This window comes from Melanostigma gelatinosum (genome assembly GCF_949748355.1).
Source record: "Melanostigma gelatinosum genome assembly, chromosome: 5".
Classification (NCBI taxonomy): domain Eukaryota; kingdom Metazoa; phylum Chordata; class Actinopteri; order Perciformes; family Zoarcidae; genus Melanostigma; species Melanostigma gelatinosum.
This window is the reverse complement of record NC_136638.1, coordinates 22,509,804-22,522,902: the sequence shown is the minus strand read 5'-3', so window position 1 is coordinate 22,522,902 and position 13,099 is coordinate 22,509,804. Positions and strand designations below refer to the sequence as shown.

Genomic DNA, 13,099 nt, shown 5'->3' with positions numbered 1-13,099 from the left:
GAAGAGTCGCTGATTCAAAACATATTGGAGGCATAGTTTGTAATATACTGTATTTACGCCGATGAAACAAGATTTTTGAATGTTCTTAAACCTATCTTGCGGTAAATGACACAAAAGGTAGCGTGGCCTATCGGTCTAAAAGGCGCTGTATTAAGGCTCCAGTCTCCTCTGAGGCGTGGGTTCAAATCCCACCTCTGCCACCACTTTTACTCTCTCCTTTGTCAAATATCGGCCGTTTCGTTCCCATTGAAGGAGTGTTGTCGATGCATTTCTGACCAGGTTACGCGTTATGCGAACAAAAAGCACACATGACATACAGTAGCTGAGAGCATACGATTGTAACTGAGTATAAATACCCTAATAGCGGTATAATGTATGGTTGTGTCAATGAAGTGTGGATATTTCTTGCGGTGTTCAAGCAGCTAGAGTTCGCCAAATATAACGTTAACCGAAGCACTACTATGTTGAATCAACGGTCAACTGATAAAGTGGCAGCTAACGTTAATTTGTATTCCTGTGTAGCTATCGTTCCTAGTTGTAGCTTTAACTAACCGAAATAATTCCTTTGGCTTTCAACGTCTTCACTTTATAATTGTTTGGGCCGGTTATTTGTACAAAAATATATTTTTTTCTTGCATTCGTCATATTTCTATGACAGCGTAAACTGTACAACGCTATAACTAATATCGTGCCCAGCACATATCCTAACCGTACATAAACGGTTGTTAAGCAGCTGTATAATATAGTGTTTCTAAACTTTTATTTTGGTAGCTAAAGCCCTCGCGTTCAAAGAGCTTCCGGTTTAGTGTAACCGTTTGTTTTCTCTTCCGGGTCAAACTTGCTTCGAACTTCCCAAAACCACAACAGAAGCCCGGTGCGTTGAAGTCGGATATTACCCAATGTGTTGTCAGTATTGATATATTTTAAATTAACCGAGTCCAAGCTAAACCCTCAGCTACATTCAGACATGGCTGGTTTACCACCCGGAGACCCTCAGCTCGTCTCAATGATCGTCAATCATTTAAAAACACAGGGTCTCTTCGACCAGTTCAGGAGGGACTGCCTTGCAGACGTTGACACAAAGGTAACGATTGAAAACGGTTATAACGTTTCATCTTTGAGTACTAACTGTCGTCCGGGATACATTCTCTGAGATTCAGCATTATCTTTTGAGCCAGCCAATGATTTTCATTAATTTATGACTTTGTAAGATGTTAATACATCATATTTAACAGTTAATCACTTTTAGGGACCTTTGTGTGGGGTTTGGCATGACAGAGTTATTGGTTTGGGACAGGATAATAATTGCAAAGTCAAAAAATGTCTTTCTTTCACTTTTTTATTAAAACACAACTTGTAGGAAACTGGGCCTGTACTGTACTGTACTTAATAGCATTACATGTTATTACACCACATAAGGAAATATGCATGCTTTATAAGGACGATGCATGAACAAATTCCTTTAGTTTGATAAAAGGTCATTCACAAAGAGCATTAATCCTACATAGTGATGCAGGATTACTGGATTTCTGTTGTTGAGGAGTTTATGTCAGACTGATCTAATTTTGACACGAACAAAAGGCAAAGGATTGAAAAGGACAATCTGAGTTTGGTTGCTTTTTGTATTTAAAAGTTTGTAATTTGACAGCTGACTCAGGTTTGCTGTTATAACAAAACAGATGCTAAACTAACTACTTTCATCCAACAATCAAATTAACTTACTTAAACCAGTAACTACTTTAGAAGATGAGTTTATACTGACGTTATATTTAATAATTCTTCTTTTGTTTTGTTCTTTTTCTTGCAGCCAGCTTACTTGAACCTGAAACAAAGAGTGGACAACTTTGTCTCTAATCACCTCTCTAACCACACATGGAGCCCTCATCTGAACAAGAACCAGCTGAGAAACAACATCAGGCAACTCGTGCTGCAGTAAGTGAGAATGGAGCAATATCTCCTTTCCACCTTTTATACTTTTTCAAGAATAGCTGCTTTTTTGTTGTGATGTTTTAGAAGTCATTTTACGTAGAAGGAACCCAAAGTTAAATCAGACTGTTCCTCTTAGATCTGGGATGCTGGAGCAGGGAGTGGACAGGATCGTGGCCCAAGTGGTGGATCCCAAAATCAACCATCTCTTCAGGCCGCAGGTGGAGAGGGTAGTCCGTGAATTTCTGTCACCTGGCAGCTGCTCTGAGGAGCCACCGCCGCCACTGCCTTCAACGGAGACCAAACCAGACGTCAGCATTCCTGAGCAAGGTGCAACGCTTTTGATCCCTTCATCAGCCATGACAAACAGAATGATGAGTGTCTGGCTTAAGCTTACCTTGTTCACATTATGTTTTCACAGCCTCGTCGTCTGCTCCAGCTACCACGTCTGCCAGCAACGCCATGTCCATCCTGGACACCATAACCTCTCTCAACCAGGAGGCCAGCGTCAGGGCCAGCTCAGATAAAGGACGTAGGGGTCAAGATGAGCCCATGCAGCTGGTGGAGGACGGCGAGCAGGACATGAGTGTCGATGAGGAAGGAGACGGCCACCATGATGGGAGGACACTCGAAGAGGCAGAGGAGCTGGCAGCAGAGGTCCAGGCGTTAGAAGTGAAGACAGAGGACGTTCAGGAACACATGGATCTGGGAAAAGAGGGATTAATGGAGGAGGTGAAGATGGAAGAAGATGAGTCAGGAGCTCAGGAACAGACAGAGGAGGAGAGAGACAGAGCTGCCAGCAAAACCACAGGAAAACCCACAGAAGAGAAGAATGATGACGATCTGCTGAAATCTACGAGTCAGGCCAAGCAGAAAGCCAGAGACAGGATAAAGGAAGGTGAGCTGTTGTACCCTCACCCTCTATGTGCTTTAAGAATATTCTTAATAAAACTACACATGATGACACGGTAGACATGGATATAAAGATAACGCAGAAATGATTCCTACAGAAAACTAATAGTTGAATTTGCTGCGTCTCTTTATGTCTTTGTAAATTTAATATCTTTTGGGTCTTTCATCAATTGTTGGAGAGTTTGAAGCAATTTTAAAGACGTCATCTTGGGAAATGATTTTTAGGATATTCAGATTTGTTAGAGAAACAATTCAACGATTACATTTTAAAAATAACTGACAGATGAATTGATAATGAAAACATTTTACAGAACTAAAAATGATTGATGCCATTGATTCTGAACTCATCCAGGTAGTTTCTTTATATGCCGCAATCATCGGTAATCCTCACGATACATAATCTACTGCACTTGAGTAACATTACAATAGATGATATTGCAATATGATATTTATTCATATACTTATTTGATCCACTGTTTTTGATCTTTTCCTGAATAATAATAATCTGGGTTATTGCAACAAACACAGAATACATGTTCAAGACATACGAATATACAAAAACCACAATGCTCACTTTGATATGTTAGCGTTTTTTTCCCGATGGCGTGAAAAAAAGATTTAAAAAGCTGATGTGTCTTTCCTCTGCAGAATACTTTTTGGAGGACTCTGACCTGGACGGCCTGAGTGACATCACAGTGAGCTCTGTCCACACTAGCGACCTGTCGTCGTTCGAGGAGCAAAGTGAAGATGACGAGCTGCAGTCGGATTCCTCTGAAGAGGGGGAACTTCAATCAGATGGTCTCAACTTTTTATTCCTGACTGAGACTAATTTACTGTCCCATTAAATGTGAAATACGGTCTCTATCTATTACCACAGGTAATTACATTTTCAACTCTGCTCCGTTGGATTATAACATTTTCCTGTGTGTGTGTTTTTTTCCACCAGATCCAGACGAGGGAGAAGACAAGAAACAAGCCAGTGGAGACGCAGAAGAAGAAGAGCGTAAACCTCGCCGCAAGGCTTACGTCCATAAGCCCTTCCTCTACTCACGCTACTATAGCGACTCGGATGATGAAATCACTGTGGAAGAACGTCGGAGAAGTGCGGTGAGTTGTTGTAATGTTAACATTAAAGGTACAGCGCTAGCAGAGCTTTAATTCTATTTATAGATACAAATCAAAGGCTTTACTTGGCAAATGAGTTGATCACAGAAAAACACAGCGTTTTAAGGTCCTTTTTTAAATTACGGGCTTTGGTCATTGCTGTCTCGGTCCACAACTGTGGTGTCATAGGCGAAGGACAAAGAGGAAAGGCTTCTCAAGAGACAGCAGAACAGAGAGCGAATGGAAGAGAAGCGTAAACTGAAAGCAGCGCAGGCTGAAGAACAAGGTATGTGCTGTGTGTCGTGTGTGAGCTGCCTGCTGTCAACTGCTTTCATAGTTGTGGGCTTCGGGGTTTCTTGTCACCCACTGTTTTCTTGTCTCTTCCATTTCGGGTGGGGACAAAATAGCCTCGTTTACTCTTAACTGTCACGTCATTTACCCGGTTCTGTTTCCTACACAGATCAGAAAAAACAAAAGGGCGAAGACTCTGCCGGGCTGGACGGCCCCCGAGCCAAAGAGGCTCGCAAAGAAAGAAAAGTTCTGGAGAAAAAAATGGCTCTCAATAGGAAGAGGAAGTTAGACTCAAGGTAGGTAATCAACGGCTGCCATGCTGCTGCTTAACAAAATAACCAAATATAAATATATTCATCAATTTCACCCTTCAGGAAAGAAGATGTTTCAAGCGGAAAGAGAGGAGATACAGAAGGATCCAAGAAAGCGGTACGTGAAAGCCGTTATGAATGAAAACGATTTCATAGGTAACAGGTTTGTCCTTCGATTGGTGAGTTGTAAACAAGCATTTTTGTGTTTTGTCGTTTAATAATTAGGAAGTGAAATATACAGCCTCAAAGCCCCCACAACCGAAATTGATAAGAAATCTGTCCGAATCTGCATCGTCTGATGAAAGGCACAGGAGGATGAGCGGCAGCGTCTCAGAAGACTCCAGTGAAACCAAAAAGCTGTCTGACAAAAGCCGCACACACTCGTTCATCCTGGAGTTGGAGCAGGGTTCCCAAGAGGCTCTCAAGCAGCGCTCAGTTGGGAAATTTGATAGGTTGTCGCGCAAAGAACTTCACTTTAAAGAACGCAAAGAGAAAGAACGTAGCTTGTCAGATGAACGCGGCAAACTCAAACAAAAGCAGGAGAAGAAATCCGAACATCAGGCAGATGAATCTCAGCAGAAGGAAGGCGCTGCTGTTAAAGTGACCTCTGAAGAGAAGGGTGAGAAGAAACTTAAGATTAAAAGTGAGAAGAAAATGGCTGCAACCGCAAGAGAAGGAAAGTCGTCTTTATCAGAAGGTGTGGCAGACGAGGGTCCTAAAGATGCTTCTGTCAAGAAGTCAAAAGCTCCATCTGTGGAGACTGTCAAAGCAGAGAAGGACAAAAATAGGGAAAAGGAGAAAGATAAGAGCAAAGAAAAGGAAAAGGCCAAAGGAGAGAGAACTTTAGCGAAAAGTGATTACAAGCAGCTGCTCCGTCTTGATTCTGCCTGCTCTTCTGAGGATCGGTCTGACATGGAGCCCGGGTCCGACAGCAGCAAGAAGAAAGATAAACACTCCAAGGAAGTCCTGAAAAGGTCAAAGAGCCACACCGAGGACAGGCCAGGAGACAAACCCAAATCTAAAACCGATAATAAAGACAGCGAGAAGGAAAAGACTAAAGCAGATCAAGACAGTCAGAAATCAAACAAGTCCACCTCTGAAACGGACAAAGACCCAAAAAGGGCCAAGCCAACAGATAAAGGAAGAATCGTGGACAAATCTAAATCCAAATCCAAAGAGGAAACAAAGACTCAATTGTTATCGAAGACAGATAATAAAGTTCAGAGTTCAGAAGTCAAAAGCACAGGAGGTGCACCCATCAGCAAACCTGAGACGACAAAGGACAAGAAAAAAGAGGGAAATGCAAAAGAACAGCGGAAAGTCCCAGAGGAACCTCTCCATGAGAAATCAGAAACTAAGAGTGGAAAGAAAAAAACGGAGAAGAAGGATAAAGTCCCAGAGAAGAAAGATGATGGCCAAGAAGAGAAGAAAACACCCCGAGAAGACAAACTGGAAAAGTCAGATAAATCTTCAAAGCACTCTCTTCTCCGGGACACGAGCACAGACTCCGATCCCGTCACCACCACGGTCACCACCTCGTTCTCGGACGATACGTGCGACGCACTCAGCGACATCACCCCTGAGCCGCCGGAAGGCGAAACAGAGTCGCAGCTGAGCGAAATGCCGGCTGTGCCGGCCGAGGCCGACGCTCTGCTGGCTCTCATGGACGTTTGTACCTCAGCAGAGGCGAGACTTCCACCCGAGAGCAGTCGGGAGGATGCGATGCCCGAGATGACTCTGCAGGATGTTGATATGAAGATGAAAGAGGCAGCTCTGACTCTGCTCTCCATGGATCCTGACAGTACAGTGTCCGCCGCCTTAATATGCCACGACACCAGGGAAGACAAGGAGGTGAATCCGACCGCCCCACAACCGATGGAAACCCCTGCAGCTGAACCAGAAGAGCCTCCTATGGATGTGCAAACAGCTGCTGAAGCTGAGTTTACAGCCTCTGAGCCGTCACCAGTTGCACCTCAGCAAACTGTCGATGAAAAGCCAAACGCTGCAGGTAAATACAAAACAGTGACGGTAAAATATGTGTTGTCCGTTACCTGAACATGTCAGAATGTTTCCCTAAATACAATGCATCTCCCTCACAGATGTGTCTGAAGATTCAGAGAAAGAAATGGACGTGGCAACGGCTGACATGTCTGAGTCTCTTGCTCCACAGGTAAATAAAATGTCACATTCATTAGATGTTACGGATGAAGACATCCTTCCTTTGGCTTTTATTTAGCCTTTTTGGACTATTTCACAAGTCCCTGTGAGCTTCTTTTGAATCGCAAATATATAATTCCATATATATATATATATATATATAATTCTTTGAAAAGTAGCATTTTCTAAAGTGTTATTGTGCTGTGGAAAAACGTTCTTCCGTCTTCTACATAGGAGGAGGATGACACCGCCTCAAATGACCGTCGGGCTCTTTTAAATGAGGAAGAAGCCAAATGTGCAGAAATTGCTCCTGAAACGCAGCCAGATGGAAACATGGAACCACCAGCAGCAGCAGCAGCTGGTAAAGAAGGTAACATTTAATTTTCTCCTCTTTAAGTGTTTTGAACGACACAATTATAATTTCTTGTCATTTCCAAAGTGAAGTTTGTGGTTTGATGAAAGACATTTTTACTGACCAGGCGTCGTCTGTGCATCAACCTTTTTACTTTCTATAACATTGCAGCTGCTGCTGCTGTCGTGTCTGAAGCAGAAGAGGTCAGAGGAGCCACTGATGAGAGCACAGCTGCTGTTGCTCCTGAAACCACTGAACAAGGCTCAGACATTACCACTAAACAAGGTGAGTGCTTGAAAACATTATTTTTGAAAAGAATAATATGAATATCCTTTGACTGTTAACTGAGCATCCCGTCGCTTCTTTAGAGCAAACTGAGCCAGATGTTACAGAAACAAAGACCAGCCCAAAGGTGAAGAACCATTCATGATTTACAAATTCAAATTTTTTATATTTTCATGCCATACTAAACTTTAAAGCCATCTCTCTTTATAAATAGGTAGAGGAGGTGGTAGCTGAGGACAACCAGGCCAATATGGACGTAGATGATAGTAAGTCTGTTTATCTAACTTAGATTAAAACCTTCTTAATACTGTAAGTGCATATTGTTTAACCCTACTTCCTCTTCTCACCACCAGGTGAAGCTGAGACAGTGGAGGAAGAAAATGTTGCACCGGAGAAGAGTGATCCACAGACTGTGAGTGTTCAACCTTAGTCATGCTCACGTACAGGTGGTTCACATCTAAACAAAGTGTAGCAATGGCGCTCTGATCTATATCTGCTGTCTGCCCACTGTATCTGTATTATGTTCTTTTTATTTAATCTATGTATCTTGTCATTTATGCTCAGATGGAACACAATGTCCCACTGAAGACTGAGGAGATCAGAGACAGTGGATCTGAGAGTCCGTCCAAACTGGTCAAACAAATCAGTGAGTTGTGACTTTTTATGATATCCACCTGCTGCCGACATCGGCGTAAAATTGAGATGTTTACGGTTTAAAAAAAGTAACGCTGTCCTCTCAAGAAGCTGAAACTGGGACTGAATATTTTCCATGTTATGTTCTATCGTATTCCTCCACTGTAGACGTCTTGCAGTTGATTTCAGTCGTTGATATTTGTTTGTGTTGCTCAGGTGATGTCTCCAGTGCAGACAGCCAGGAAGATGGGAAGGGATCAGACCTCTCTGAAAAGGTGACGCCAAACAGTCTGTTTGAAATTCAGCTCTTACATATTTGATGGTTCCAGATGTTGAGACAGTACCCTACCCTCTGTGCTGACACGTTTTGTGTGATGTAGGAAGAGAAGACGGAGGGACGAGGAAGACGTAGACGAAAGTTGTCCACTCAGAACGTTGCAGCAGTGAAAGAATCTGGTGAGATGAACTGGATTTGTCAAAGTTTATGAAAGTTTTTTAATCTAGTTAGTAAAGAACATATTCACCATTTGTGGATGAAATAATTATTTATAAATTTGTTATTTTTATTTCATGGAATAATGTTTGATGTTTCTGTAACTGATCAGGTGATGAAAAGGAAAGTAAAGATCAACCATCTGAGGTAAATGCAGCCTTTTACATCAAACGATCCTGTAATTGTAACATTTCTGCTGTGTTTTGTTGTTTGGGGTTTTGAAACCTCATGAAATACATAAATGAGAATTCCTGCAGAAATCGTTTGTTTGCATGTTTTTATTTGACATCTATTGATTTGCTTTTGGACTTTTCGCACCTTCAGGAAACGGATCAGGAGAAGTTTGTGGAGGTCAGAACTCCACGCAGGGGTCGATCATCCAAAACCACAGAGGAGGCCGAGGAGGGCCGACCTGAAGAGCCGGAGGAATCGGAGGAAACTTCAAGCTGCTCGGGAAGACATTCAGAAGCTGCTGCCAAAGAGGCCACCGCTGGTAAAATGATCCATTGTTTAAGTCTGAAAAAAGTTTTACCATTTGGTATATATATATATATATATATATATATATATATTTTAGGGATTGATGAATATTTAGTGTTTTATTATTCAGGAATTTTTAAGTTTACTTTTTATCCCAGTTCAGATCCATAAAATGGAGTTGGGAATGTTTAGAACAGAAATGGTTCGAGGAACACTGAAATGTTTAATACTACACTTCCTTTTACCAAATATTTTACTGATCAGGATTTGCTGGTTTTCTCTTTCGGATGGCCGACGATGATGAAAAAGAATTGTTCCCTGCTCTTAATTTAGCTCTGATGATTATTATGAAGTTATTTCTCTGAGAATGTTGATGCAAAAATGTTATTATAACAAAGTCTATAAAGAATTTAGTTTGAAGAATTGTACTTTATAATGAACAACTTTTCCTTTTCTGAGCTAATAAGTGCTGCAGAGTAAAATAATTTAAATCTTGACTCTTTTGTTGTTGTTCTTTTTTTTTCAACCTCAGATAATCAGAAGGATGAGGATACAGACAAGGAGAGCACCGAAAGAGAGGAGGTATGTTAAGAAACGTCCAACATGATACAAGATACTTCACTTCACCATGTTCATAACCACAAGGACAGTCCATATTTCTGTACGTGTGACATTGTGAGTTCGCTGTTGAACAACAGTCACCACACATGATGACTGAATTCTGTCTGCAGACACAATGAATCGTGTTTTGTAGAGGACATCGAGTGCATTCCACTGTATCTCGTGTTTTTGTTTCCCATCGGTAGAGAACTGAGGAGGAAAGTGGACCGAAGAAAATTGCACGGCGAGGAAGTCAAGTCAGTCTGCCGTCTCCTGTTCCAGAAGACACTGAAGCTGCAGGAGGCTCCGACTCTAAAGAGACCGCTGACACACGTAGGTCTCTTTTTAATTCCTTCTTGTTTTGGGTTTCCTAAATGGTTTCAAGAACTGTGCACACTATCAATGGTGAATAACATTAGGAAGAGGTGTGGCTACATGTCTGCCAGGGCATGCATTACAAACTCACAGACTAAGTGAGCCAAACCTCAACAGCTCATTGGTGCATTTCACAACATGATGTGTGAAACAGGTTTTATTTTGGTGTCATCACTGTTAACAGATTGTAAATTAGTATGAATGAGTAATTTGGCAATGAGAGTTGACCCGAGGGAAGGCTGGTGGTTTGGCTAGTCGGTCGTATGTCAATTTAAAAAATCTATTTGATGATATTTCTATTCCAGGGAAACCAGCGATGAAGAGGAAGAGATCAGAGGAAATGGAGGAATCTGTGGAGGTGAGATCATCGTGGATTAAAACATCCTGGTCTGCAATTCCACCATTTTAAATTTGTTTTAATTTCTCTCAATATGTGTCGATTGAAATATAAAATATAATTCCACAGGCTGAAGAGGAGGTAAAGCAGGACGACAGTCAACAGGAACAAAGTGTGGAGGAACCTGACAGTGGTGGTGAGAAAGCACACACGCATACGGTGATATGTTAGTGAAAGATAAAACAGTTTCTCACATAGCACATAGGAGTCACTACAGTTTGGTAAATTGTTATTGAAATACTTTTCCTTACATCAAAGACTTGTAAAGCTCCAGTGAAGTGTCTTAGGGTGACATATCGATGATGATGTCTGCAACCTTTTATCATCTTGCCCACAGACAAAAAGGCAGAAGAAAGCGAGCAGAATGATGAGGAGGACGATGACGATGGTGAGAAAGAGGAGGAAGAAAAAGGAACCGCAACCAGAGCGACCACACGGGCAGCATCTCGCCTGGAGGCTGAAAGGTAATTCAACCTCACGGACAGAAATGAACCAGAACAACAACAATGATACTAATATGTGCCGGTGGACATGTCACCACTCAAATATCAAGACTGCGTATTATTACGGACCCATAATTCAAACTTTACTGGAACTCCATTATTTGGTCAAAAACAAAGTTAAAGCGAGTATTTAAAATGTAATCAGACCAATTCATTCTTAATAAATGAGGTTGATGACAAAAACACCAGAATACCTGCAGATAAAATCAGACACCAATTCATATTTGATGTCGTGTCACAGTTTTATACACAGTCACAGTTCTCTGTCATCCTCTGAAGTGATGAATGAGGCTGTTTGTTTTAGCGCTGAATGTTTGATGTTTGCACTCTGAAGCACCCAGCAGGCATCATCGCTGTCACATCCTATTAAATTAAAGCGGGGGGGGGGGGGGGTTTAGCACCACAGCAACTGTTGTTCCACATTTGTTTTTACTGCTCCTCAGAAACAAGCCAAGTAAACCATCCACCCGGGCAAGTCGACAGAACGGTAAAGAGGAGGCCGCAGCTGGCACACGGTGAGTTCGTCTCATTGAGGTTCAGCAGAACGAACAAGCTTAAAGGAGAATCCGACCAGAACTGGCCGCTGGGTCGCCGCTCTGTGAAAGACGACATTTTACCAAAAGCTTTTATATTTTGTTTCTTAACTTGATCGGTGTCTTTTAAGAAGTTGTCACATGCCCACTTTTTTTCTATTTAAGGGGAATGTGGACACACCAAGTTCACTTGCATGGTGTAAAGCAGTCCTTGTTATTGCAACACTTTCCAGGAGTTACTCTTGAATTAACAAAGACGTGGTTTTACGGCACCTAAATATGACACTTAAGTCAGACGAGCTGACACTTGTTCCTTGTTTCCCTCCCGCAGCGGGACGAGGGGCCAGGCTGCAGCAGCGGCGGCGAAGGGGGGCCGTAAACGGGAGGCCAGCCCCCCTGCGGTGCGAACACGGGGTGGACAGAAATCAGAGGAGCCCCCTTCCAAGAGAGCCAAACGCTAAAACATCAGACAGCGGCGGACCGATTCGCCGCAGCAGCGTTTTCTCTGCCTACCGTATTCAAGTCAGTTTTGTTGTCGGGGGTGAAAGAGCCTCTACAGTCAGTTAGCACGTAAAGCTGTTTCTGCTTCATTTACTGTATATATTGAAACGCTCTGGATAGTATTAGGTTCTCTCTCTCTGATGGTTGAGCGTAAACCTGAGGATCTGTGTAGGAATCCTTCTACTGCACTACGCCCATATGGTTTGGATCAGGCTTCATCATTCCTCCGCTTATTCAGTAATGCCCAGTGAACCATCGTATTTCGGCCCAATCAAAGGCCCAACGTGCAGCCGAGTCGCGCTTTAAAATAAAGAGGGTGAATTCAAATTAGAGGCCAGAGTTTGTCTCCGTTCCAAATCCAAACACTTGTATCTAGAAATCACTGTGAAACATCTTAGCGGTCATCGTGAATTTTATTTTTCAGTATTCATTCTGTGAATGAAAGGAGTTTTCCTCCCACTTTTTTAAGTTTGTTTTTATACTTAATATCCCAAAAAAAAATTTAAAAAGTTTTCTTCTTTTTTTAAAATAGCAGCAGTTTAGGTCACAGACAGGAAAAACAAAGTTTTTCTATAAACTGTATTTTCTTCATAAGATATTTGTAACAACACGCACTGCAGACAAAGAGCTGTTTCTAAATGGAGGTGATCGAGTGCTTTGTATTTTCGAGTTAAATGTTTATCAATACAATTGTGTTAGATCGTCTACCTGTCAATGTAAAGACACGTTTTTCATAAATGCAGAAATACTGAATATTGCTTCCTTTTTTTCATCGTTTCAAGCAACTTCAGGTTCTTACTTGTGGTCAGTTATGAATTTTTGTTTGAAGTGAAATAATGGGAGACCAATTTTCTGTCATTTGCTTCTAAAGTGACATCTCACGGTTTCATTTTTAGACTGGTGGTAAATCCATGGACCTAAACAGAAAACTTCAGATGATGCATAGCAGTTCAAAACTGTGTTGCTTATGTTTTTACAAAACTCCAAAAATCTGAAATATTTGTTGATAAGATAAAATAGTGCACAGGGTAGAATATCCAGATTTGTATGAATTCACCCGTATTATGTCTTGAACGTTATCTCCTCAGTGTTTCCTAAATGGATGTGCTGTCTGTGAATGTGTAAATAGCCAAAGACATTAACCAATTGCCTCCGAGCGGAGGAGAGGAGAGGACATTCCTGCTTGCTAATGGGGGATAAAACTGACAAACTCAGAATGAAATATTCCACCATCATTAACACGTTA

At 41.8% G+C, this 13,099-nt stretch overlaps 1 protein-coding gene across 2 annotated transcripts; it reads left to right on the top strand.

Moving 5' to 3' along the window:
- The first annotated feature begins 872 nt into the window (after positions 1-872).
- On the top strand, positions 873-12,459 carry bod1l1 (biorientation of chromosomes in cell division 1-like 1). 2 transcript variants are annotated; one of them, XM_079269308.1, is made up of 28 exons: positions 873-1,084; positions 1,808-1,932; positions 2,066-2,256; positions 2,348-2,824; positions 3,487-3,636; positions 3,785-3,945; positions 4,132-4,228; positions 4,403-4,529; positions 4,608-4,662; positions 4,770-6,552; positions 6,644-6,714; positions 6,936-7,071; positions 7,225-7,338; positions 7,422-7,465; positions 7,553-7,604; positions 7,692-7,750; positions 7,903-7,984; positions 8,188-8,246; positions 8,352-8,427; positions 8,577-8,611; positions 8,789-8,957; positions 9,477-9,526; positions 9,751-9,877; positions 10,225-10,277; positions 10,386-10,446; positions 10,654-10,780; positions 11,263-11,334; positions 11,684-12,459. In XM_079269308.1, the coding sequence occupies exons 1-28, from the start codon at positions 968-970 to the stop codon at positions 11,811-11,813; spliced, it is 4,800 nt and encodes a 1,599-aa protein (XP_079125434.1). In that variant the 5' UTR covers positions 873-967; the 3' UTR covers positions 11,814-12,459. The 2 variants fall into 2 exon arrangements, with proteins under 2 accessions (XP_079125434.1, XP_079125433.1); XM_079269307.1 differs by having other exon boundaries at positions 10,386-10,452.
- The last annotated feature ends 640 nt before the right edge of the window (positions 12,460-13,099 follow it).